Source organism: Macaca nemestrina, chromosome X (genome assembly GCF_043159975.1).
Source record: "Macaca nemestrina isolate mMacNem1 chromosome X, mMacNem.hap1, whole genome shotgun sequence".
NCBI lineage: Eukaryota > Metazoa > Chordata > Mammalia > Primates > Cercopithecidae > Macaca > Macaca nemestrina.
In genome coordinates this window covers 25,497,653-25,525,591 of record NC_092145.1, presented here as the reverse complement: position 1 = coordinate 25,525,591, position 27,939 = coordinate 25,497,653, and the positions used below count along the sequence as shown (strand labels likewise).

The window sequence follows — 27,939 nt, the reverse complement described above, 5'->3', positions numbered from 1 at the left end:
CAGAGATAGTGAACTTCCTGAGAGGAGAGGAGGGGAGTCGAGTATTGTGGGCCGAGGCCACAGCAGGTGTGTGCAAAGAGGTCTGGAGGGATGAGGGAAGTTTGGAAATGAAAGGAGTTTCACGGGTGGAGTAGGGCACGAATATGTGGCTGACAAAAATCCTGCCCTTGGTGGGTGCTGCAATTTGCTTGCTTTCTAATAGGCTTTCCTCCTTCACCCACCTGCCCCCTTGACAAGAGAACAAAATTTAATTTAGAAGAATCAGAATTTATTTCACTATGTGAACATTAAGAATTTGCCTACATAGTTGAAAATATTCACAAAGGACTTGATCATTCACACTTATACACAGAGAAAGTCTGCAGAATAAAAAAATGCTCCTTTACCCATCCGACCCCTCAGGGGTGGCAGAGGGTTTGCCAATTCCACTGCGGGGCTTCAATCTTCATGAATGTTGAATAGTTTGGCTACTTCATTGAGATCTTCATGCTGCTCACCGTCCTTAATGATCTGAGGGAGAGAGAGTAACAATAGGTCCCTAACTCACTCCATGTGCGTTCAGGCCATGCCCACACAATGGGGCCACCTGGGGCAGTCCCCATATCACACTGGGAGGGAGGTGTGGGAACAGCTCTCTGCTAAACCCAAACAAGCAGCCTGCCAACTCCCAGATCACCCAGCCAAGTCCCAAGTGAAAAATAATGTTCCTGAGCCAAGGCTATACCTTTGTTCTGCTTAGGCACAATTTGACCTGGGGGACAATGCATCTCAGGGCACCTGATGAAGTTACAGGAGTGTTTCTGAGCCGTACTTCCCATCTTCCTCTAAGAGTTATGACGGGCACCTACCTTCCTTGCTATTGGCATTCGGTTAAAGATGTTCCATAGCACAATCCCCACGACCACTTTGTCCCTGAGGTAGAAGATGACACCTTTGCCGTAGTCCTCCCCCTGGACGGGGGCCTGTGGAACTGCCGGGGTGCTGGGAGGAATAGCAATTTCTGAAGCCTCGGACTCTGTCTCACTCTCTGATCGGATACCAGTTCCTGTGGCCAGCCCCCAAAACAAATAAACATAGAAGCAAAATCAAAACTTCAGTTATTATGAGCCTGGGAAATTCTAGAAGCCAACAGTCTTTCAAGGCCTGCTTCAAGCTACTTCTAGAGGATTTGTTTCTCTATGCCCCCTCAGTAAACCCTGGCCTTCACCAGCCCCTCTCCAGTGACAAAGCCAAGGAAAGGTCTTCCTTGCCAGCTCCTGGGCACAGGGTCAGTCTGACCCAAAACTTCCCTCCCTTATTATCTCATTTTAAATTCATGCTATGAATATTTCCTGATATCTGGATTTCTTCAAACTGCAGAAGGCTGGTCCTTGTCCTCTAAGAAATATTCTAGAGCGGCATGGTCCAAATACAGTAGCCACTAGCCACAGCCATGTAAATGAACATCATTTCAAACTGAGTAAGATGTAAAATTCAGTTCCTTATCTGCACTCACCATGTTTCATGAGCTCAGAAGCCACATGTGGCTAGTGGCTAATGTACTGGACAGAGCAGAGATGGAACATTTCCATCGCAGCAGAAAGTTCTATTGGACAGTGCTATTAGACAGATACTTTAGCCAAAGCAGAAGGCACTTCCATATGGAAAAACCATAGTGAAGGCATTTCTTCCTAGAGAAAGATAAGAGGGGAAGGGAAGGGTGGCATGGGAAGGGGGCACCTTGCCTTCTGAGAACCACTAGCCTCCAATAACACTGTCCAGTGGACAGAGCAGTGACATGAATCCACTTACTAGGTTACTAGGAGAGATCAATTAAGGAATATGGAATACATTAGAATTACACAGGAAAAGGAACTACATATCCATATAATGTCTTACTTTCTCCTTCTTAAAGAGCACCCTGCCCTTGAGACACCTCTGGCAAAAGGACACAGAGGTTAAATAACTTGAGCTAAGGTTAAGGAATAAGGTCTCGGAGTTAATGAAAGAGACATGTGTGGGAGAGAAGTTCATTCCAAGAGAGGTGCCTCCCATCTAAAGAAAACCTGGCACTAAGATCTGCCAAATGGAATGAGAGGCAGCTAAAGAACTACTCAGCCCAGTTCCTCCCTGCCCAGGACCCATGGAGGACAGCCAGTCTTAAGCTAAGGCTCTCAGGCCGTGTTCTTGAGATTCGCCTGAAGCAAAATAATAAAAATGACAACTGAAAGAAAGAAAAAAACGCAACCTAACAAGTTCAGGTTTTCTTGTTTTCTTCCTTAGATAGGTCTTCCCAGAGACAAACGAAACAACAGTGTCGTTGAGTTAGCCACTGTCCACTGTCTAGGACAGATACCCGCAATATTTGAATCTATGCTTTGCCCAGGATACCTGATTTTGCCAAATCTCAGACCACTAAAGAGTGAGGACTTGAGGTTTGGTTTCTTTTAAAGCACAACATGAAGAGAGGCTTTCACTGACAGCCCCCGCTGGCCAATACAGAAACCCCTTGTTCAGGAGAATCTGGACCACTGCTTCTCAACACTTTCTAAGAGGAGTGCTGGGGCTTCCTTACCTGACTGCTCTGTGGCAGATCTGGGGTTGTCTTGTGCAGTTGCTTTTGCAAAAACACCAACTGTGGGCAAACTACTGTCCACAAGACCAATAGCTTCATAGCCAACGTCGGGGCCCAAATCACTCCTAACAAGAGAGAAGAGGGTGTTCTGTCAAGGGACTGTAAGGAATGACACGGTAGCACATATTCACCACGACAATGCACTTTTTTTTTTTCTTTTTTTTTTTCCTGAGCCGGAGTTTCGCTTGTCGCCCAGGCTGGAGTGCAATGGTGAGAACTCAGCTCATTGCAACATCTGCCTCCTGGGTTCAAGTGATTCTCCAGCCTCAGCCTCCTGAGTAGCTGGGATTACAGGCATCCACTACTACACCTGGCTAATTTTTGTATTTTTAGTAGAGATGGGATTTTACCATGCTGGCCAGGCTTGTCTTGAACTCCTGACCTCAAGTAATCTGCCCGCCTTGGCCTCCCAGAGTGCAGGGATTACAGACATGAGCCACCGTGCCCGACCAACACCGCACTCTTATGCTAACCAAAGAACTCAGTATGCGTATCACCAGACGCCAAACTGATCTGCTGTTGCTAGAGCATCTAGGGATGACCATGAGAAAGTAAGATTAACCCTAACAGCTTTGACTTTTCCTTAAAAAGCCATTATACACAATCACATATCCATGCAGTGATTGAAGTGTTCTTCAATTTATTCATGCTTTTATCCCATGCCACATTTGAAAAGTGATGAGGTCCCCACTTTTGCTATTCACTACTTTCGTCTTGAAATTCCCTTTTTGAAGCTTCAAAGAGTGTTCCACATTTACAGAATTCAGAATTTGAGATGTTTTATGGTTTCATTAACCTACGGTATTTCCCCTTAGCCTCCACTTTTCTTTTCTTTAGCTTTTAAAACGTTTTTTTTTTTTTTTTTTTGAGACTGAGTCTGGCTCTGTCGCCCAGGCTGGAGTGCAGTGGCGGGATCTCAGCTCACTGCAAGCTCCGCCTCCCGGGTTTACGCCATTCTCCTGCTTCAGCCTCCAGAGTAGCTGGGACCACAGGCGCTCGCCACTTCGCCCGGCTAGTTTTTTGTATTTTTTTAGTAGAGATGGGGTTTCACCGTGTTAGCCAGGATGGTCTCGATCTCCTGACCTCGTGATCCGCCCGTCTCGGCCTCCCAAAGTGCTGGGATTACAGGCTTGAGCCACCGCGCCCTAAAACGTTTTTATTTAAAAAATTCAGACGAGCTCTTGGTATGTTGCCCAGGTTGGTCTCGAACTTCTGGGCTCAAGCAATCCCCCGGCCTCGGTCTGCCAAAGTGCTGAGATTAGAGGCATGAGCAACCACACCAGACCAGCCTTCATCTTTTAGGACTGGAATGCTTTCTGACATTCTTTTTTTTTTTTTTTTTTTGAGACGGAGTCTCGCTCTATTGCCCAGGCCGGAGTGCAGTGGTGTGATCTCGGCTCACTGCAACCTCCACCTCCCGGGTCCAAGCAATTCTCCTGCCTCAGCCTACCGAGTAGCTGGGATTACAGGTGCGCGTCACTATGCCAGGCTAATTTTTGTATTTTTAGTAGAGACAGGGTTTCACCATGTTGGTCAGGCTGGTCTCGAACTCCTGGCTTTGTGATCTGCCCACCTCGGCCTCTGAGATATTTTGCCAGAAGTGCTGGTGCCATCTCCATTCATTCACCTAGTCTAACAAACATCAGACGGAACACTTAAAATAACTTTTTTTTCTCTTTTAATGTTTTACAAAAGGAGCAGTTTGGTGAAAAACCAATCAGGACACTTTTGCCAGATGGTTACCTGAGGGTAGAATGTGTGGACATGAGATGGACTTTTTTCCCTTCTGTATGAAAGCTAACTGGCTCATAATAAAACCAAACCATAACTCTGTGTTATGGTCCTAGAGATACTGAACTGTAATCAATTGGGTCCCCAAGGCACACAACTATTACCAGAACATTGACTGATGCCAGTACGGCTTAGCAGCTCCAGTCATATTTTCTCCAGCCAATCTTCCACTCACAACAGCATGATCATGGTGCTCTACCCGCCTCCTTCCCAACTTTATATCATAGAAGCATGCAGCATCTCCTGCCTGTGGAAACAAATACATAACATGAACACATGATTAAAAACAAAAAAAGCAAGTTAAAGACAAAATATAAACTTTGGGGACTCAAAGAACACTTGTAATGGTAACTAATTCATGTTTTCCATCTACAGGCCAGAGTTGTACTTAAACTAACAAAAACAGCTGATAACCCATTCAATTTTTTTTTTTTTTTTTTTTTTTTTTTTTTGAGACAGGGTCTCACTCTATTGCCTGGGCTGGAGTGCAGTGGTGCGATCATGGCTCACCACAGCCTGGACCTCCAGGCTCAGATGATCCTCCCACCTCAGCCTCCCAAGTAGCTGGGACTACAGGAATGTACCACCATGCCTGGCTAAATTTTTTTTTTTTTTTTTTAAGAGCTGGGGTGTTGCCATGTTGCCCAGGCTGGTCTCGAACTCCTGGGCTCAAGCAATGTCCCTGCCTCAGCCTTCCAAAGTGGTGGGATTACAGGTGTGAGCCACCATGCCTGGCCTGAGATCTCATTTTAAAATATCGATTCCAGGCCAGGTGCAGTGGCTCATGCCCGTAATCCCAGCACTTTGGGAGGCCAAGGTGGGCGGATCACAAGGTCAGGAGTTTGAGACAAGCCTGGCCAATATGGTGAAACCCCATCTCTACTAAAAATACAAAAAATTAGGCGGGTGTGGTGGCGAGCACCTGTAATCCCAGCTACTTGGGAGGCTGAGACAGGATAATGGCTTGAACCCGGGAGGCGGAGGTTGCAGTGAGCCGAGATCGTGCCACTGTACTCCAGACTGGGAAACAGAGTGAGACTACGTCCCCCCCCAAAAAAAAATCTATTCTGCTTCCATAAAGCTAACCTAAATCTTCTATAGTTCGGTTTACTTATGCCTACTTCCTGTTCTTTCCTTAACAGACCGGATATTTAATAACCATGATTTGCAGAATATTCTTTTCTATATGTAGAAACCAGTTTTTGGATGTGACTGCCTCTCACCTAGAAATGTTTTCTTAGATTTCTTTTTGTCATTCAGTATTCATTCATTCAACAAATATTTATGGAGTACTTATTATATACAAAAGTATTATGTTGTCCGGGTTGCTGAGACAAAACTGACATGGACCTTGACTATGAGGAGCATACAACCTAGTACAGAAAGATACAGCCTTGCTCATAACTACAGAGCAATGTAAACAGTAATGTGCTAATATGAAAGGTACAGATTAAAGAAGACAAGTATTTCAACCAGAGGGCAAGAACCTCCAGCCTGGGGTGAACTGGGCCAGCTTCACGAAGGATGTGGTATTTGAGCTCTCTAACCCTTTGTTCATCTTTGTGGCTATTTAGACTCCCCCAAAGCAACCTAAAAATCCAACGAGTAAGCAACGGTAAAGTAAACTGTGAATTCACTTAATGGAACATATAGTCATTAAACTGTTTACAAAGTCTGAAGCAACATAGAAAATGCTTACATTTATGGTGTTAAGTGGAAAAGAGCAGAATATTATATATAGTATGCTTGCCATGAATAAAACAAACCAACAATAAAACCTACATGCAAGGAAACAAAGGGAAGGAAATTCACCAAAATATTAATGGTTGCTGCAGGTGACTTTCCTCTCGCCTTCTTGTCTGTCTTCTACATTGACCACATATTACTTTTTTTTTTTTTTTTTTGAGACTGAGTCTTGCTCTGTTGTTGCCCAGGCTGGAGGGCAGTGGCGTGATCTCTGCTCACTGCAGCCTCTGCCTCCTGAATTCAAGTGATTCTCCTGCCTCACTCAGCCCCCCAAGTAGCTGAGATTACAGGCCTGTGCCACTACACCCGGCTAATTTTTGTATATTTTTAGTAGACACGGGGTTTTGCCATGTTAGCCAGGCTGGTCTCGAACTCCTGATCTCAAGTGATCCACCTGCCTCAGCCTCCCAAAGTGCTGGAATTACAGGCGTGAGCCACTTCGCCTGGCCCACGTATTACTTTTATAACAAGTTTAAAAAATCCAGTACATTTCATCTTTTTTTTTTTAAAGCAAGGTTTGGAGGGGGAAAAAAATTCCTCCAAGGTGCCTATGTCCTTAGTTGCAGAGTCCATAAACAAACACAATACACTTGTAACTAGCAATGGGGAAATTACCTCATGGTTCCTACATACTATAGTCTTGTTTGTGTCATAATAGATTGTAAAAAACAGCTAAAAATAGTACTCAAGGAAAATGAAAACAGCGTAATTTTCCTTTCTAGGGAACAGGTTATAAATTGCTTCATCCTCCATCCTCCGGATTCACGTTTGAGCAAAGGGAACAGCAGATCCATCTGAAAGCTATGTGCATGCCCACCAGGGGTTATGCCAGTGGCTGATGCCAATAAGTAGAACCGGAAGAGCTCTACTCCTGCAGGCATGCACACTGCTCATTTTATCTGCCACTAGCTTGCACATGAGGCCATACCTGGTCTTCTGAATCAAGCAGTTCACACATTTCTATTCTGTACCCTCAGCCTCTAAACATTCTGACCCTATCTGGTTAGGCTGATGAGCTTTAGCATACCACTGGGCAGACCTGTTCACAGGCTAGGGAGAATGAACTGTGCCTGGTCATGCTGTAGCACACTTACCACCCAGATGTTAGAGCGTGCTTGTAGCTCTGCATTTACCCGGAAGCCACCAAAATCTGAGTCTATTTCCAGGCCACCAGTCTTGGCCAACTCAACATTGGGCTCCAGGCCCACAGCTGCCACTATGTGGTCAGTTTCTACCTGAGGCAAAAAAGAAATAATTCAGTCAATTACCACAGTTCCCATTTATGCCTACAGGCGTAACAATGGCCCATCATGCCATTAAGAATTGGGACTTCAAAAAATCATGGGTTAACTTACCTCTGGTAAATGGATTTTAAGTTCTATTTCATAAGCCTCCACCACCCCATCCCATGCACATCCCCCATGTCATTCGAACAGAAATCTGCCACCCTAGCCAGGACTCAAAACTCTGTGAGACAGATAGAAAGGGGCTAAGGGAAAGTGGTTCACAGGTGTCTACTCTGGCTCTCACCATTCTGTTTTAATGGAGGGGTAGTTAATTCGGAAAATTATATCAGGTTAATGGCAACTGCCAGGAAAAATAATCTACTGGTGTCAAATGAAGGAGTAAGAATGAGGCAAGGGGAGTGGAGAACTGGAAGGCCTCCTGGCAGACTGTCTTTTCCTTCCTTACCTTCCTGCCGTCTTTCAGCTTGATAAGTAACTTGCCACTGCTGACTCCAACCGATTGAACAATAGCATTGGGCATCACCTTAACTCCCTCTGTAAAGGCAAACAAGACCTGAGAGTGAGCCTACGAGGCTGTCACTTTCATGGGAAATAGGGAAGCTGACCAGTGGTCTCCTTCATGGTAAAACCAATAATCAGTACACAGGCAGTTTTGGAGAGCCGCAAGAACCTACACCCATGGCTCATTTCCAGCACTTCCAGGAATTTGGGGCATCTGATTCAGAACACCTAGATGAACTTAGCTGACTGGAGAATGGTGGAAACATTTTACAGGCCAGGTGATAGGGCTTATGTCAAGGGGGTTCCCATAGAAGCGAAGTTTGCCTTAGGTCACACTCAAAGGAAATAGAGTGGCAGCATATAGAAACAGTCTCTCTACCTCGTCTGACTTTTTCCATGGTCCAGTTGCTGAGGTATTCAGGGAGGATCTTTCCCATATTTCCTTTCTCGGGGAAGAGCTGAATCACTTCTGTGCCCAAGGCTCGAGCTGGGAAGAAGAAACAGAGTAGTTATAGCAGGAAACAAAAGTCAATCCTAGGAAGACAGTAAGAGAAGTAAAGGAGCAGCAGGCAGCCCTCACTAAAGACAGGGCAGAGCTGCAATCCAGGCCAGAGCGCCCACTTACAGGACACTGGGCATGAGGGCCTCGGTGCTCAAGTTCATTTGTAACGCAAATACAACAGGTATCAGAACTTCTGGCCCCAGATTAAGCTTCAGATGGTGAACTCTGTGTACTTCCACCCATGCAGTCACCTAAGGCTTACACAAGTGCTTTGCAACCTCTGAATAGGAAGCATCCTCCTGAAAAGATGCCCTGATTTCATATATCTGAAAAAGAACATTAAGATAACTAGTTGCCATGAAACATTCCAACTGGAGCTCACAGATCCGTCAAGCTGGGAACCATCATGTGCCCAAAGAAGGTTTTGGCTTTTTACACGAGGCAGCAGTTGAAAGACACCTATAATTCTGTAGTCTGCATTGCTCTTATCATCTTCATAAGTTACTTTCCTTAATATTATATTTCTAAGGAGTCCTGGCATAGAGGTAGAGGAAAGGAAAGAAAGCATTGCTGTTGGCAGGGTGCAGTGGCTCACACCTGTAATTCCAGCACTTTGGGAGGCCGAGGTGGGTGGATCCCCTGAGGTTGGGAGTTCAAGACCAGCCTGACCAACATGGAGAAACCCCGTCTCTACTAAAAATACAAAATTAGCCAGCTGTGGTGGTGCATGCCTGTAATCCCAGTTACTCTGGAGGCTGAGGCAGGAGAATCACTTGAACCTCGGAGGCGGAGGTTGCAGTGAGCAGAGGTCGCACCATTGCACTCCAGCCTGGGCAACAAGAGCGAAACTCCGTCTCAAAATAAATAAATAAATAAATAAATAAAATAAAATAAAATAAAATAAAATAAAATAAAATAAAATTTAAAAAGCATCGCTGTTAAGTTGCTCAGGTGACAGCTTTTTGGTCACCAAGGGATCCCTCACCAGAACTAATCTCAGTGCTTAGCTTTTCACTGTATAAACCTTAATTAAACTCTACGGATCCTGCCAAACACATCTCTAGGATTCACAGAAAAGCTGTATAAGACTAGAGAAAGAATATCAAGGTCACTCCTCAATACTCACCCTTTCTGCCAAGAGCACAGGCCAGTTCGCTACCAAGGAAGCCCCCACCGATAATCGTAATTGATTTGACTTCCCGTGAAATCTTCTCCAAGCTTCTAAAGTCTCCAATCTGCAGGACCACATCAGTTTAGTCCATTAATTTCCAAAAGGGGCATAGGATAATAATACTAGGAAGTAGTTTCTTCTAAATCTTTGGCAACAGTAAATTTTCTCCTTGTATAAAGTGACTCAATTAAAACTTCTATATTATTAATGCAAATTTCTTTCTTCATGGTAAAATTCCTTCTATAAACAGTGGTTCTTAATTGGTGGCAATTTTGTCCCTATCTTCCCCAGGAGGACATCTGGCAATATCTGAAGACATTTTTGGTTGTGAGAGCAAGTAGGTGCTCCCAGCATTTAGTGTACAAGAGGCCAGGATGCTGCTAACATACTACAATGGCATAAGACAGCCCCCACTACAATTATCCAGCTCAAAATGCCAATACTGCAGAGGCTGACAAACCTTGTTCTAGGAAGAACTTAAAAGACGGTACCCAGTCTGGCCAACAGGGTGAAATCTCATCCCTACTAAAAATACAAAAAAACTTAGCTGGTCGTGGTGGCACATGCCGGTAATTCCAGCTACTTGGGAGACTGAGTCACAAGAATCGCTTGAACCTGGGAGGTGGACGTTGCAGTGAACCAAGATCGTGCCACCGCACTCCAGCCTGGGCGATAGAGTGAGACTCAGTCTTGGAAAAAAAAAAAAAGACAGGGCCGGGTGCGGTGGCTCACGCCTGTAATCCCAGCACTTTGGGAGGCCAAGGCAGGTGGATCACAAGGTCAGGAGATTGAGACCATCCTGGCTAACATGGTGAAACCCCGTCTCTACTAAAAATACAAAAAATTAGCCGGGCATGGTGGTGGATGCTTGTAGTCCCAGCTACTTGGGAGGCTGAGGCAGGAGAATGGCGTGAACTCGGGAGGCAGAGCTTGCAGTGAGCCAAGATTGCGCCACTGCACTGCAGCCTGGGCAACAGAGCAAGACCCTGTCTCAAAAAAAAAAAAAAAAAAAAAAAAAGACAGGACAAATCTTATCCCTGAAAAAATGACAGCAGTTTTTATACGCACAGTGTTAAGCAGCAGAACACCCCCTTGCTTTTTCTTTAGGTACTTTTTTTCTCTGAAGTCTCTACACAGCAGTTGCAATGAAAATGCCAACAGGCTATAAGGGGTTCCAATGAATCAAACACATCAGGAAAAAACAACTATGGAAGAGCAATCAGAAGGATCTATTGCAAGCAATACAAACACTCCATTTTTTCCGTAGGAGCTTAAAACCCTTGAGTGAGGTATCTGAGGTGCAGAGAGAGGAAGTGACTTGCTCAAGGCCAGATAACAAGTCTGGAGAAGAGCCATAAATAGAACTTGGATCTCCCAAGTCCCGGGTGGGTGCTTGGGGACTGCAAGATTATACTACCTCTTCAAAAACAACACAAAGAAAACACTAAAGCAGACAATTACCTTTCTGAAAAGCGTTGTTCTACTCTTCACCTCTGCTCCAGCCCTATCAATGGCAGACAGACTTCTTGGAGTACCTCCTGGAAATAAGAGAAGGAAAACCCTTTAGCCCAACAAGCAGGAGCTAGCCCAAACAATACTCCCTCCACCACACAAAGGTGGAGCCCTCTTCACTTAGCACCATGGCGGCAACAACAGGATAGGATATAAAGGCTTTGTTTGCCTTCAGCTCGCCTCCCAGCAGGCTTTTTGTCAGTTGTCTTTGAGAAGCAGATTTGAGAGTCTGTCTTCAAGGGGTACACCCTCCCCCTAGGTGGCCAAAAGGCCTTACTTTTGGCTTCCATGTTCTCTTTGAGTTTCTCATGAGGATTTGCCAGCTAGCATAGCTACATGGGTTTGATGAATTGCTTCTGTCTCCTCTCTTGGTTTCTGATTGCAACTGGCAATGAAGCCACAAACAACATCACTTTTAGGGCACAGGGCACAGGGTGAAGGCTAAGCAGGGAGAGAAAAAAGGGCAACTTCTTCATGCCTTTACTGGGAGAAGAGCAAGGATCATCCAGAAGGGCTGGTGATCCAGGATGCCTGGACACAGCCAGCTTTTGTACCAAGAGAAGTCACCCACTTCAGAGAGTCTGGGTTTCCATTTTCTTAAGTAGTAATACCTTCTACAGAGAAAGCTGGACTCTAAAACTTGAATGAGTTGTATCAGGAAAGAAAGCCATCTCCAGAAATGCTCACCTGTTGCAATCAAGCACTTTTCATAGGTTATTTGAGAGCCATCATTAAGTTTCACCATGTTGCCTCTCACATCCAGCTGTACTACCTGGTACAGTCACACACATACACAAAAGAGGTAGAGATGAATTAGCTTTGAAAAAAATTTATTGATATATAATTCACATCAAATTCACCATTTTAAAGTGTGGAATTCTGTGGATTTCAATATATTCACAAGGTTGTGCCACCATCACCACTATCTGATTTCAGAATATTTCCATCACCACCCCCAAACTCCAGGCCAATAAGAAGTTGTCAGTCCAGGACGGGCACAGTGACTCATGCCTGTAATCCCAACACTCTGGGAGGCTGAGGCGGGCGGATCACTGAGGCCAAGAGTTCGAGACCAGCCTGGCCAATATGGCAAAACCCCGTCTCTACTAAAAATACAAAAATTAGCCAGGTGTGGTGGCATATGCCTGTGGTCCCAGCTACTGGGGAGACTGAGGTAGGAGAATCACTTGAACCTGGGAGGCAAAGGTTGCAGTGAGCCGAGATCATGCCACTGCACTCTAGCCTGGGCAACAGAGGAAGATTCTGTCTCAAAACAAAACAAAACAAAAAACAAACAAACACACACAAAAGTTGTCAGCCCAATAAGAAGAATTAGTTCTTGACCTAAAGCGATCCTTAAGAAACCATATCCAAGTAATCATGGGAACCACAGTTTCTAGTACCCAGTTTTTTCAGGCAGTCATATGTTGGAAAAGACAGAAAGCAGGTAACATTAGAGCAAGTCATGACAGTCCTGAAGCCCTGCCCCATGTGTGAAAAAGGAGAATCGGAATAGCCTTTCTTATTTGGCTGTTTGGAATTATTTATTATTACTTTGTTAATAACCCTCCTACATCTACAACATTTTTACAGAATGCTTTCTCCAACTTGTAGCCTTCACTGAAACTTGGCTCTCTCTTAAGGAGAGCTTACATGTAGAGGCTGTTAGTTCCCCCACACTCCACATCGCAAGGCCAGGAGGAGGTGTTGGCATTTTGCAAGCTTCTTGAGGTTACTGGTCTGCTGCTTCCAGATTCTTGTACTTTCATTCTCTTCTGAGGGACATCAGAGGAGTCCTATATTCCTATGAATCACTTTTTTGAGCCACCTCCTCGCTACTCCTCCTGATTCACTGAAGACCTTGGAAACTGGCTCATACTGTTCCTCATCTTGTTATCTCCTAAACCGCTCCTTCTACCTCAATTATCCTACTTGTTGGTCACAATTTTCCATCCCTTCAGCTTTCGCTCAGTCTGTCTCCTATACTTGCTTTCAATTTTCTCTGTTTATTTGACTAGCTGCTCCATTCTAACTAATTTGGGCTGATGGTAGAACATCCAAACTGTTCTTTTGCCAGTACCTTTAATTCCCTTGCACCCTACTCCTTCTTATGGTTAAGAGTTTGAGCTTTGGAGTCAGAGAGAATAGGCACCCAGTCTTTGCTCCACTCTTTACTAGCTATGAGACCATTCAATTAAGCACCTACTATGTATCAAGTTTAGACAGTGATCCTCACTGCTTTCAGAGTTTAGTGGCTAAGACAATTTAACAAGCACTAACAGTAATCAAGAGTGATACATGTGATATGAGTGGTAAGAACAGTGCAGGTAGTACTGGGAACATATGACATATGCCATCTAGTCAGGGTGGGTTGGGTAAAGCTTTCTAGAGGCAACGACATGAACTGAGATCTGATGCAGCTTCTTTAGCCTCCTTTGATTTGTCCCTGGTAAGCTCCCTCTTCAATCCAATCCCGCTACTCAACCCTCATGTTGCTCGCTCTCAGATAACCATCTTATGTTCTATTGTATTGTGAAAACAAATGAAGCCATTAGATGTGATCTTCCACAGCTTCCCATGAGGCATGAGGGCTCCCCACCACCCCTGCCCAGCCTATTAACATTCTTGTCCCATCCAACAGGTCCCGCCTTTGATTCTACGTCCTCTTCACGCTTTTATCCAATTGCCATCTCTCTCTTCTCATTTAAATCTTTTGAAAGAGTACTTTACCCTCTTTTCTAACTTCCCAATGATATCTGTTTTATTTTAGTTTATTTTATTATTTTTTTGAGATGGAGTCTTGTTCTGTCACCCAGGCTGGAGTGCACTGATGCAATCTTGGCTCACTGCAACCTCCGCCTCCTGGATTCAAGCAATTCTTGTGCTTCAGCTTCCTGAGTAGCTGGGATTACAGGTGTGCACTACCACACCCGGCTAATTTTTGTATTTTTAGTAGAGACGTGTTTTCACCATGTTGGCCAGGCTGGTCTCTAACTCCTGACCTCAAGCGATTCACCTGCTTCAGCCTCCCAAAGGTATCTGAACTGCCAAATCTCACAGTGCATTTTACAGTTCTTTTCTTCCCAGATTCCTCTGGCACAGTAATACTGTGGATCACATCCTCCTTCTTGAAACTCCCTATATCCTTGGCTCCTGTCCTCAGGTTTTGGGTTCTTCTTAACCCTGCCTTCTAAAAATTGGGGTTCCCCAGGGCTCTATCCTTGCCTTACTCCTCTTCTCACCAGATCAGTTCTCCCTGGGAGGCTTCACCTACTCTCATGGTTTCAACTCCTACACATATGCAGATGATTCTCGACTCTCTGTCTGAGCCCAGGTCCCCTGAGCGTAGCAGTCATATGTCCAACTGCCCAGAAGACACCTTCACACAGATATTCCACTTCATACTTAATGGTCTAAAACTGAATTCTATCTTCTCCCTTAAACTAGCTCTTCCTCTTGTAATGTCTTTTTCAGCTGGGGGTACCCTGCCATCCACTCAGACATGCAGGCTAGAAATTAGAAAATCATCTTTGCCTCCTCCATCTCCTACCTTTAACCAACCACCAAGCCTCATCAAGCACGCCTCCTAAGCATGCCTCAAGTGTGCGCCCTACTTCTCTTCACCTTTCTATCAAGAAGTAATACTGGCTGGACATGATGGCTCATGCCTGTAATCTCAGCACTTTGAGAAGCCAAGGTGGGTGGATCACCCAAGGTCAGGAGTTCGAGACCAACCTGGCCTACATGGTGAAACCCCGTCTCTACTAAAAAGACAAAAAAAAATTAGCCAGGTATGGTGGCGCATGCAGCTACTTAGGAGGCTAAGGCAGGAGAATCACTTGAACCTGGAAGGCAGAGGTTGCAGTGAGCCAAGATCACACCACTGTACTCCAGCCTGGGCAACAGAGTGAGAATCTGTCTCAAAAAAAAAAAAAATTAATACACTGTACACTGATGCTATTAATAGGCTCTGGAATCAGAATATCTGGGTTCCAATTCTGTGGCTTCAGACAGACCTGGGTTCAAATTCTCTCTCTACCGCTTACTAGCTATGTGAGTTTAGGCAAATTATTTAAAATTTATTTATTTTTAAAAATTTCAACTTATTTCTCTGTAAGAGGGAAATAATATTCACCTCATAAGATTATTGGGAGGATAAAATGAGATGGTACACATAAAGCATTTAATAACTGTGCTTACAAGATTAGAATAGGTACTATACAAATTTTACCTCTTACTTTCTTCTTCATCATCATCATCACACCACTACTATTCTAATTTGGGCTCTCATCACCTGTTGCCTAGATTATTGCAATAATCTCTGAAATGGTCTCCCTCTAGTCTTGTCTCACTGAAATCCATCCTCCTCACAGCCAATAGTGATTATTTAAAATTCAATTGCCTAAAATGCAACAGCTCCCCAGCTCTCCAGTGCAGAAAAAGCTCTTTCATGCAAAGCCCTCCACAATCAGGCCCCCTGCTTCATCTCTTGCCACTTCCTAATTTGTACCTAACTGCTCTGTCAGCTCTGTCAGTACCGAGCTGCTTCTATTTCCTGGCACCAAACATGCTTTTTTGTACCCCTGTGCTTCTGCTTAAATGCTGTTCTTTTTTACTTGAATGCTCTTCACTCTTCTCTAGTCTGGTGAATGCCTCTTCATTCCATAAGACTGCCCATTCTGTAAGACCTTCTCCTCCAGAAAGCCTTTCCTGATGTCATCACTCAATTGGGCATGCTTCCCAGTATTTCCCACAACATAGTGCACAGATCTCTCTTACTACACACCTATGTGTTATGATTATGTATTTATGTTTCTGCCTAATACAGTTAGCCCCTAGAGGGCAGGGCCTGAGTGTTGTTTACACATAGGGGACACAATGTCTCATTACCAGCTTATCAACAAACCTATATCCATCTTCTCTGTCTAATGTCCCCTTATAGGAGAAGTGGGTATGTTCCTAACAAATGACAATCCCTCCATTTATGCTGTGTATCTCATCTACTCTGGGCTTTTGCTCCTTCAGAAAACACCTCCCTATTGGAACACTGCCATTAGTTTACACACACACTCTAGTACCTGCCATTAACAACAATAAAATATAACAAAACCATCCTGGGACTCCAGAAATACCCTCTAATAACTGACCTTATTACTCAGACACTCACCTTCTAAAGTCTAACAATATCTTCTATGCTGAGTTATGCCCAAATTATTTTACTATAATGAATAATACATATTTGTCAATCTTTTCTCATCAATAATCCCAGAGAGAAGTTAGCGTGGGAAAGTAGGAAGGATGAGGAAGGGTAGAAGAGCAAATAGGAGAGATAACAGCTTTTAGGGTCAAGTTGAGTCAGCATGCTACCCTAGGCTTTGATACTAGTGCTTTCCCCAGAAAGACACACTCAGCATTATTAAACCTAAAGCAGCTTGATCCTTCTTTGATGAGCTACAATGGCAGGACAGACATAAATGGTAATGGAAACACACATCACCATACTGGCTGGTGGGCACATACGTACAGCCTGACAAAGGAAGCGGTCTACTAGCTCACCTTCTTCCCAGTGAGGACGGCCACACCACCATTCTCAATGTGAGGCAGGTCCTGAGCAGAGACATAGAAAGAAGGTGGCTGGAAATATATGCTGTATGGAGCAGAGAGGGAGAATATTATAAGCATGTGGAACTGTTATCAGCTTCCCCCATAGCTTTAATAAAACTGTTTCCATTATCAGAAACTGTAAGGGACGTTTTCCAAAGTAAGTGTCCAAGTCTATTAAATCGTGGTCATGACTTGCTTACATACAGGCATCCAGATCAGGAGTTCTCAACCTGGGGCAATTTTGCCCCCAGGGGATGTTTGCCAGTGTCCAGAGACAATCTAGGTTGTAACAACTTGGGTAAGGATGCTACTCATATCCAGTGGGTAATGGCCAGGGATGCTGCTAACCATCCTACGATGCACTGGACAGCTCCCCACTCCCAGCAAAGTGTTATCCTGCTCCAAATGTCTATAGTGCTGAGGCTGAGGATCTTGCTCTAGATTTAGTTTCATTTCAAAGTAAGAACAAGTGGAGCACTCACGGAGCTGGTATTCACATATCCACCCAAATGGGTTGTCCAGAATGGTGCTCTTCAATGGAACAACTAATTCTAGCTCCTGAGATGACTCTGCCTCAAACAGTTATCAACTATGATATATTAATATTAATTAATTAATATTGGCTGGGTGCAGTGGCTCAGGTCTGTAACCCCAGTGCTTTGGGAGCCCAAGGTGGAAGGATCACTTGAGGCCAGGAGTTTGAGAACAGATTGGGCAACATAGCAAGATCTCATCTCTAGAAAAAAAATTTTTAAATTAATAAAAAGCACATGGTGGTACACACCTATAGTCCTAGTTACTCAGGAGGCTGAGGTGGGAGGATCACCTGAGCCCAGGAGTTTGAGACTGCAGTGAGCTACGATTTGGCCACTGTACTCCAGCATGGGTGACAGAGCCAGACCCTGTCTCTAAAAATATGTATGTATGTATGTATGTATGTATGTATGTATGTATATATGCATAAATATACATATAAAGTTAGCCACTAACTTAATTGAAAGTATACATCCTGTTTGAAAATGGAACATGATAGTGGGGGTGAGGGAGAAGGGTAAGTTTGTAAAATTTGGTCCGGTATCAAAGCGGTCACCAATGAGAAAAAAACTGGAACCCAAAGAACATGGTACTAAAATTAAGAGATCTATGTTGTCCTTCAAAAGGAAAAAGCTTCTGGACCTGTATCTCCAAGTCTGTCATGCAAAAATTCTAACAGAGGCTCTTCCTTACAGTCTTCCTACTCTACTCCTGAAATTCTAAATGCCTGCTAGGCTGTCAAAGAGAGTGCTGTTAAATAGTTTCTTTTCTTCTGCTCTTGTAGGACATGTCTAGGCAAGTATAAAGAAGTGATGGCTGGGCGCAGTGGCTCACGCCTGTAATCCCAGCAATTTGGGAGGCCGAGGCGGGGCAGATTACAAGGTCAGGAGATCGAGACCATCTTGGTCAACATGGTGAAACCCCGTCTCTACTAAAATACAAAGAAATTAGCTGGGCGTGGTGGTGCGTGCCTGTAATCCCAGCTACTTGAGAGGCTGAGGCAGGGGAATTGCTTGAACCTGGGAGGTGGAGGTTGCAGTGAGCTGAGATTGTGCCACTGTACTGCACTCCAGCCTGGTGACAGAGCAGCAAGACTCTGTCTCAAAAAAAAAAAAAAAAAAAAAAAAAAGAAGTGACAATACAGGCCAAGTTGATCTTCACCTAAAGAAACTTAACATAAAGGTTCCAGAAATAGGAACATTAGTATTTCAGAGGCCAATATTACACCATCAACTGTTGGTAGATCTGGTAACAGAATCCAGGACTCTTGCCCTTTGTAGACTGTTATCTCTAAGCTGTACCAAGTGTGGACCGTAGTAGACTCTAGTGGACAGCCAAGTCATCCCTCCTATTCACTGCACACAGTCAGTGGCAAAATCCTAACCTACTCTCTGTGCTTAGCTGAAGTTGTTAGTCAGGCTCATTTTACATAAGCAAACACACCTTCTCTCTTTTCCATTCCACTGTTTGAATCGCAGTGTCTTTGTGACATTTGGGTCATCTGAAAACCACAGTTCTTTTGAAAGAGGAGGTCGCATGTATGGCAGCTCAGGATCTTCAGATACAATCAGCACCTTCAGACATAAAAATCATGATGCTTATCAGAGCCAAGTAATTTAAGAGGCAAATGTCAAAACGTTCACATTAGCTAAATACTTGCAGACTGTACCCTCTGCACCAAGCCAAAAAAAACATGTACCTTACCCTGGCCCCAGGATCCCGAGCCCGGATGGATCTGGCTGCAGCAAAAGCAGCCGTGCCTCCACCGATTAGCAGAAAAGGAACATGACTTGGCACGCTGTCTTGAGGAACTTCCTCTCCTTCTGAAGCTGAAAGCAACAGAACACACTGGATGAATCTTCTTGAAGTCTCAGATGATTCTTTGCCACTGTTAAAAAAAAATCACCTTGCACTTGTCTCAATCCTCCACATAAAGCTAGCAAAACATAGGACCTACATTAACCTTAACAATCTTCACAGCATCCTGATGGGAGAGGAAAAGCAAGTATCCCTTTCATTTCATAAGTGACAAATAGGAGAATGATTTCACCAATGTCATTCATTCATCAGTTCTGAACTGGTACTAGGACATGGCTTAAATATTTAGTTACTTCTAAAACATTTAGAAAGTATACATCAGTAGGCTTCTGCCCTTCCCATCAATTTCCTAGAGATCACCAGGAAAATATCAAGCTCAGTTTCACCTTCCATTAGCAACAAAGGGAGAAAATCCAGGGGGTCAATTGGGGATTATTATACAATGTTCAAGAATAAGGAGGTGCTTTTGAAAAAAGCAGAACAAACTGCCCACCCAGAGTTGTGGGGCTTATTAAAGGATTAAAACATTCCTCTCTGAAAATTGAAGCGAATCATGTGAAATGGAAGTGATGGCTAGGGTATGTGCTTTAGGAAAGCAAATATACCTTTAGCAACTCGAAACTGCAAAGACTCAAAAAGGGAACAAAACAGGGGAACAAAACCAGAAGAATTTCCTCATTTAAAAAATGGCTTTTGGCCGAGTGTGGTGGCTCACACCTGTAATCCCAGCACTTTGGGAGGCTGAAGCAGGCGGATCACCTGAGGTCAGGGTTTCAAGACCAGCCTGGCCAACATGGTGAAACCCTGTCTCTACTAAACATACAAAATTAGCCAGGCATGGTGGCGTGTGCCTGTAATCCTAGCTACTCCAGAGGCTGAGGCAGGAGAATCGCTTCAATCCAGGAGGCGGAGGTTGCAGTGAGACAAGATCAGGCCACTGCACTCCTGCCTGGGCAAAAAGAGTGAAACTCCGTCTCAAAAAAAAAAAATGGTTTTCATCTCTTTTCCAATAGTTTTCCTTGCTAAGCTTGCCTTTTAAGATATTTCTTTCTTTTTTTTTTTTTTTTAAAGACAGAGTCTTGCTCTGTCGCCCAAGCTGGAGTGCAGCAGTGTGATCTTGGCTCACTGCAACCTGTGCTGCTTGGGTTCAAGTGATTCTCATGCCTCAGCCTCCCGAGTAGCTAGGATCACAGGTGCCTGCCACCACACCTGGCTAATTTTTGTATTTTTAGTATAGATGGGGTTTCACCATGTTGGCCAGGCTGGTCTCGAGCTCTTGACCTCAGTTGACCTGCACGTCTCGGCCTCACAAAGTGCTGGGATGACAGGTGTGAGCCACCGTGCCCAGCCAAGAGACTAATATTAATATACAGAAAAACAACCAATCATAATCATCACTAGCTTTATTCTCAAACCCAAATTTCAGCCAAATGCTTTAAATCACTCCCAGTTCTAGGGTAATACCATACTTTCTAGATGCTTGCAATCTCATACCACCATTGCTTCTACAAGACATCCATGAATCACAGCACCCCAACTGTTTATAACTTTCCCTTTGTGAGTCTCAAATCATAGCAAGAATTAAGGGAATACTCACCAGATAATGCGGCCTTTTTCTGTTTCTGTTCTGGTGTCAGCCCTAACCCTGAAATTCTTTCATTGTATCTTTTTTCATCCTCTTTTATAATCTTGTAGACCTGCAGATCCAAACATGGAGAAAGTTTATTTCACCATACAGCTAGCTCATACTGTAAGTAATATTATCTTTCAATTAAATGAGAAGCTTTTGTCTATCTGATGTTAGTTCCTCTATGTCAAAACCACTAAGACAAAGTTGTTTTCTTAAGAAATAAAAAATACTGGGTGTGCACATGCTTGGTATGGAAAAAATATGTGTAAGCAGATGAAAATATTCCAGTTTCAGATTTTTAGGCTCTCTGTAAAGAATTCTCCCCATATTTTATTCTGAATGTACAGTTTAAGAAAAAAGAAAAAAACATTTTATACTAGAAGAATAAAGCACTAGAAAGGGCTAATCTTTATATGAAGCACAGAATGGGGGTTTGGACTATGCTGGACACTAGCTGTGAAATCAATCTATAGGGGTCCCGGGTAGGAAGCTGGGACACAAGTTTTCCTGGTCAACATTCTGGCTTTTGCTGCGTACTCACATAGTGGTCAGAAACATGGCCGCCTGTATTCTATTTTTAGAGAGTTACCCATCATTCCCTCAATGGTCTGTCCTTTTCCTAAACTCACGAGGTAAAAGGGATCTCATTCAGAAAAACTACACACAGATTATTTACTAGGGGGTCAAACACCTTGCTTAAACACCTGTTATATTCCAAATATTCTATCTTCTCTAGCCTTTCAAATTGGAAAAGGGTAATTTTACCATTATGACTAGTTGTGTTGTTTTTTTTTTTTAACATACAGCACCAGAGTTTATTGGAGACCTTTTAAAGAAAAGGTAGGCAAGAATGACTTGACATTATAATGCTTTTGGCTGGGCATGGTGACTCACATCTGTAATCCCAGCACTTTGGGAGGCTGAGGTGGGCAGATCACCTGAGGTGAGGAGTTTGAGACCAGCCTGGCCAACATGGTGAAACCCCGTCTCTACTAAAAATACAAAAATTAGCTGGGTGAGGTGATGCACGCCTGTAGTCCCAGCTACTTGGGAGGTTGAGGCATGAGAATTGCTTGAACCCAGGAGGTGGAGGCTGCAGTGAGCTGAGATCACATCACTGCACTCCAGTGTAGACGACAGAGTGAGACTCTGTCTCAAAAAAAAAAAAAAAACCTACAACGCTTTCACTCTTTTGTACCCCACAAGGTAAACAAAACAGGAATTTAAGTGAACATATGTCAAATGAAATCTCAGATTAATTAATTGTAGGAGAAAGTAAAGACAATCAGAGGAACTATCATAAAACATATTCTTTTTTTTTTTTTTTTTTGAGACGTAGTCTCACTCTGTTGCCCAGGCTGGAGTGCAGTGGCGTGATCTCAGCTTACCACAACCTCCGCCTCCCAGGTTCAAGTGATTCTCCTGCCTCAGCCTCCAGAGTAGCTGGGACTACAGGCACACGCTACCATGCCCAGATAATTTTTGTATTTTTAGTAGAGGTGGGGGTTTCACTACGTTGGCCAGGCTGGTCTCGAACCCTTGACCTTGTGATCTGCCCACCTCGGCCTCCCAAAGTGCTGAGATTACAGATGTGAGCCACCGCACCCGACCCCATAAAACATATTCTAAGAATACTTCTATGACTTCCTTCCTGGCAATGTGCTGCAATTGAGGAACCTGGACCCTGAGAGCTGGGTTTAACCTGGAAGCATTTAACATTGTGACAAATGAAGTAGAAAGAAGTACTGTATGTAAAAAGACAATAGCTACTCCTTGAATTTACTACTAAATTTATCAAATAAACGAATTCAATTAACATTAATTTCAGGAAGAGTTTTTATCTTGGCATCAGATACTAATACACAAGTCCAGTATTTACTCATACCTTAAAAACATTTAAGAAAGGGACTTTGGCTGGGCACGGTGGCTGACGCCTGTAATTCCAGCACTTTGGGAGGCCAAGTTGGGGGGATCACTTGAGGCCCGGAGTTCGAGACTAGCCTGGCCAACATAGCAAACCCGTCTCTATTAAAAATAAAAAATGTAGCTAGGTGTGGTGGGGTGCGCCTATGATCCCAGCTACTAGGGAGGCTGAGACAAGAGAATCACCTGAACCCGGGAGATGGTGGCTGCAGTGAGCCGAGATCGCACCACTGCACTCCAGCCTGGGTGACAGAGCGAGACTCTGTCTCAAAAACAAATACACAACAAAAAAAACCTAGAGGGGAAAACTTCTCAAGAAAAGAGAAGAGAGAAGAGAAGAGAAGAGAAGAGAAGAGAAGAGAAGAGAAGAGAAGAGAAGAGAAGAGAAGAGACGAGACGAGACGAGAGGAGAGATGAGGTTTTACCTAAAAAGATGGCTTACTCTGGTCAACATGAATGAAAAGAGAAATAAACAGGGGCCATGTTCATTGAGAGGAATATCCCAAAATAGCCTAAGCCCAGCTCACACTTGCTAATGGCTTACACATGAAGGGAAGAGCAGACCAAGAAATATCTAGGTTTAGTCGGGAAAGAGCAAGAATGAGGTTGGTATGTCTGATATATATATAAATGTATTTATTTCTTTACCTTTCCCCCAAGGGTTTCTGTACTCCTAGTTTGCACAGATTTCCAATTAATGACATGAATACATGTCAGGTTAAGAAAAACTATAAATTTATGAAAACTATTAGTGAAGACAACTTTTCTTTTTTTTGTTTTTTGTTTTTTTTTGAGACGGAGTCTTGCTCTGTCACCCAGGCTGGAGTGCAGTGGCTGGATCTCAGCTCACTGCAAGCTCCACCTCCCGGGTTCACGCCATTCTCCTGCCTCAGCCTCCCAAGTAGCTGGGACTACAGATGCCCGCCACCTCGCCCGGCTAGTTTTTTTGTATTTTTTTAGTAGAGACGGGGTTTCACCGTGTTAGCCAGGATGGTCTCGATCTCCTGACCTCGTGATCCGCCCGTCTCGGCCTCCCAAAGTGCTGGGATTACAGGCTTGAGCCACCGCGCCCGGCCATGAAGACAACTTTTCTAAACAGATGAATATGGTGGCATTTATCCAACTTAATGGGATTTGAAAGGCAACAGGTCATTTTCTGAATGAGGCAACGCAATCCCATAGTTTAACAATGGCAAAGGGCCCAAATACGAAATCTTATTAAATATTCTAAAGGCTACTTTGGCTCTGCCCACCAACAAAAAATAGAGGACTGAGATTTGAGGATCTGCCTCAGGTCCTAGTGAAAGTTACCAGCAAAAAGAGGAAAAACTCTCACATCAATCCGAATCAGAAGTTCATATTTACAATCCAAGCAGCGGAAGCACTGTTGAAATCAGTGTTTTTCAAACCGTGGTTGCATGCCGTTAGTGGGTTGTGAAGTCAATTTAGTAGGTTGCAACCAGCATTAGACGCAGACACAAATGGAAGAGAACAGAAGCTAGAGTAATTACATGACACCTAGTAAGAGTCGTTTTTGAAGCTCTGTTTCTGTTTTATGTATTTGTGGTCATAAAATGGGTTGTAAGAGAAATGTATTTCTCACTGCAGATCATGGTAAAAATTTTTGAAAGTCGGCAGTTTACTCCCTTCTTTTTGGAGGGTAAAGTGGGAGGGAGGTAAAGAGCTCCCAATAAAGGAATTGCCAAAGTAATATTTATACTTAGGAACATTTCTTCAAATGAGAGAAAAAAGTTACGAAGAAATACTGCTCACTGTTATGGACTGAATGTTTCCTATTCCTATATTGAAGCCTTAACCCCTTATGTGTGGTATTTGGCAATGGGGTTTTGGGGAGGTGATAATGGTTGAATGAAGTCTTAAGGGTGGGGCCCTAATCAGATAGGGCTGGAGCTCATATAGGAAAGGGAAGACACCAGAGTTCCCTTGCTCACTCTTTCTCCCTGTCTGCCCCCCACCCCCCAAAACCATGTGAGGACACAGCAAGAGGGTGGCTGTCTGAAAGCTAAGAAGAGAGCCCTCAACAGAAACTGAACCCTGTCTGACCTTGATCTTGGCCTTTCCAGCCTTCAGAGCTATGAGAAAATAAACCTCTGTTGTTTAAGCCACTCAGTCTGTGGTGTTTTGTTTTGTTTTTTTTTGTTTTTTTTTTTTTTTGAGACGGAGTCTCGCTATGTCGCCCAGGGTGGAGTGCAGTGGCCGGATCTCAGCTCACTGCAAGCTCCGCCTCCCGGGTTTTTACGCCATTCTCCTGCCTCAGCCTCCCGAGTAGCCGGGACTACAGGCGCCCGCCACCTCGCCCGGCTAGTTTTTTGTAGTTTTTAGTAGAGACGGGGTTTCACCGTGTTAGCCAGGATGGTCTCGATCTCCTGACCTCGTGATCCACCCGTCTCGGCCTCCCAAAGTGCTGGGATTACAGGCTTGAGCCACCACGCCCGGCCCTGTGGTGTTTTGTTATGGCAGCCCAATAAACTAATACAAACGTTCCCAACAACTTACAGCAATATCCGATCAAATCTGAACATCGATTTTAAATTCATCGTTCTCTTGAGACTAATACCAATTTCAGACAAAAAAACTAAGCCACCTCAGATCAAGTTTTCAATGATTTAAAACAAAACTGTACATAACAGTTCAATAACAGTTGTAGGTAGACAAAAGCTTATCATTTAACCTGGAACCACTTTATAATACAGTAGCTTCATTATTACCAGTGTTGGATAAACACAGAGTACAATGAGGCATTTAACTGAATGACTTGAGAGGAACTTGTGCTTCTTAGATATTTCTAAGGCAGGAGAAAAGAACAGTGACCAGCCCTGTCTTGTAGCTTGGCATCAAGAGAATTTGCATGGTCAACTCTGTGGAAGCCATCCAACTCTGGTACAGCAACACAGACCAGGAATTTATCAGGTTTAAATTGTTACCAACATACTGAACACAAAGGCTTTAATCTATTTTTGAATGAATGGGGTGGAACTGATGGGAAAAGTTGAGAGATATGAAATGGAAAAAGTAAGGCTCAGAGGGTAGTATCTGAATTACGAATGAGAGGCATTAAAGAAAGCAATCTACATGAATGTGTTAGCTTGTACTGCTTCAGCCACTTTTGACCAAATTAGAGATTACAAAGGGACACTGCCAAATGAATTTACTTTGAAATAGAGGCTGCAGGTGGAAAGGTAGATAGGGAGAATATTGCAATTTCTATGGCTTTTTGGATCTCCTCAGAAGCATTCAATAAAATGCCTTTTCACAGTCAAAGTCTGGCTGATTGTTTCCCACAAAACACAAAAATTACATTTTACCTAAAATGATTCAAAAATGGAAGGTGTTCACATTACCTTTATTTGCTTATTTACCATTTAGTCTGAGACTGTCTTGTTAGATATGCAGCACTAAAGCACAATATAATTTGGTATCATACAAAATCATTATAAAATTGGCAAAAGTTTCAAAGAAAGAGGTAATGATGAGGATTTGTGATCATCATTAGACTTGTGGCTTTAGCTATATCTGGTAGGACTTCAACAGTTTGAAGAATGAGATTTGAGGACTCGCTAGTGACTGACAATGTCCCTTTAATAAACACCTAGAGAAAGCACATGCTGTGAATGTTTTATTATATTCTAATGTATCAAGTTTTCATTAGTGCCATGGTCTCACCCACCCTACCCCAAAATATATTTTAGTGTAAGCATCTTACATAATAAACTCCTGCCCCAGTGACTGTTGCTCCTACAATTAAGAAGTACACTAGGTTGCTGCCATCTTTCCCAGAAGCACCTGTAGATGCTAGTGATCTAGAAGGGGATCCTAGGTGATGAGACTGCACAACTGTAGGTAAAGATAAGGCCAAGAGAGAAACAAAAGGAAATAGAGCACTAAGAATTAATGAAGAAACATTCAATACAAAGGCAGGGAAGCAGTTTTGGTTACCCTGTGCTAAAAAAAGAAAAAAGAAAAAAATGCTGCTCCAGGATTGCAGAATGTATATTTCATCAAATCACATTATCAGACAGCTCTCACCTATTTCTTACTCTGATTTGACTCACAACAGGCAAGAACTATCTACTTTTCTTGTCCATTTGGGAGTCACATCAGAGCATGAGGATATAGGTAGCTTCAAATAATTTTCACGTCCCTTTCTTTAACCTAGCAACCAAGGAACAAAGATAAATTCACTGTCTTACCAATGTAGAAAAAAACCCCTAAACTTGTAATGGCTTAATAAGTAAAACAAACAGCTTGCTTCAATCAAGGTGTTACTAGGTGTTATCTAAGTTGGTTCACTCAACCTTACAGGATCCAACTTTAGACTGATCAGCTTAGTCACAGTAAACCCTGCCAAGTTAGGGAAAAAACACCCACAGAATAATTCCTCTGTGACCTGCTAAGCTGATCGGAGTTCATTTAAGGAGATATAATGGTGCTAATACTACGTAGCAATTAAACACCTTATTTCTCACCTCAAACAAACTCCATTCTAAAATCAGTGATACTAGCCCTGCTTCTGTAATTTAGTCTTTGGGTGAGATTCAGGGATAGCTTTCCTTTTAGGAATACTTAATATTTTTTATTGAAGGCTGTTGTTTTTTAATGTGAACCTCAAGCTGAGGAAAAATAAAATGTCTGACAAATAGGTCAAAATCAAATATTGTGCTAAGGAGCTGCAATGGATTTTGACTTTATTCACAGGTTAGTGTGTGACATCCAAGAAAACAGGTACAATTTTGTGGGTTACTTGAATCTAGGAAAACACAGTGGCTTTCAAGTAAAGAGGAAAAAGACAAGTGAAAAGAGCAGAAATCAATCAACATGAGATTAAATTTCAGTCATTCCCGAATTGGCTCCCATAAGATATTAGGCAGCAGGCACTTAAAAGAAAGCTTTTTGAAATTTTTCCCAAAAGGAGAAAGGGGAATTAGTTGCAAAAGTTTTAAAGCAGAGTACTATCGAGTCTATTAATGGGAGCTGTTTGGCAGCTTCTTTACACACGCTGCTTTTCTACTTACATAGACACCAGCTCCTACTGTTGATAAGCCCACAATAAGGACTAACACAGAATTATCGATTTTGCCCCCTGATGCACCAGAGCTAGCCATTTGTCTTGTCATCTGGAGTTCTAGAGGAACATGCCATCGCTGGAACAAGTTGCCTAAGAAACATAATTTATTAAGACACACACATACAAAAATAAAATAGTTAATACATATTTATGATTAAACGTCAGTGCACTGTACAAGACTTACTGCCCACAGATATTCACCGTTAAATGATCAAGAAAAACATCATAAAAACTGCATACATAAATACTACAGACAGCTG

At 43.3% G+C, this 27,939-nt stretch overlaps 1 protein-coding gene across 2 annotated transcripts in view; it reads right to left on the bottom strand.

Moving 5' to 3' along the window:
* Positions 1-246: 246 nt before the first annotated feature.
* Positions 247-27,939, bottom strand: part of LOC105481451 (apoptosis inducing factor mitochondria associated 1) — a 36,892-nt gene continuing 9,199 nt past the window's right edge. Inside the window, exons 2-16 of one of the 2 annotated variants that reach the window (XM_011741080.2) lie at positions 27,627-27,769; positions 20,638-20,737; positions 18,927-19,051; positions 18,666-18,796; positions 16,641-16,731; positions 11,772-11,856; positions 11,034-11,110; positions 9,528-9,636; positions 8,279-8,386; positions 7,844-7,932; positions 7,246-7,386; positions 4,510-4,652; positions 2,555-2,679; positions 849-1,045; positions 247-510 (exon numbers count right to left, since the gene is read on the bottom strand). In XM_011741080.2, coding sequence (XP_011739382.1) covers positions 439-510; positions 849-1,045; positions 2,555-2,679; positions 4,510-4,652; positions 7,246-7,386; positions 7,844-7,932; positions 8,279-8,386; positions 9,528-9,636; positions 11,034-11,110; positions 11,772-11,856; positions 16,641-16,731; positions 18,666-18,796; positions 18,927-19,051; positions 20,638-20,737; positions 27,627-27,769 — 1,736 coding nt within the window. In that variant the 3' untranslated portion in view covers positions 247-438. Of the gene's footprint in view, positions 511-848; positions 1,046-2,554; positions 2,680-4,509; positions 4,653-7,245; positions 7,387-7,843; positions 7,933-8,278; positions 8,387-9,527; positions 9,637-11,033; positions 11,111-11,771; positions 11,857-16,640; positions 16,732-18,665; positions 18,797-18,926; positions 19,052-20,637; positions 20,738-26,317; positions 26,449-27,626; positions 27,770-27,939 lie in introns of both variants that reach the window. The other variant, XM_011741081.2, reaches the window with a different exon arrangement.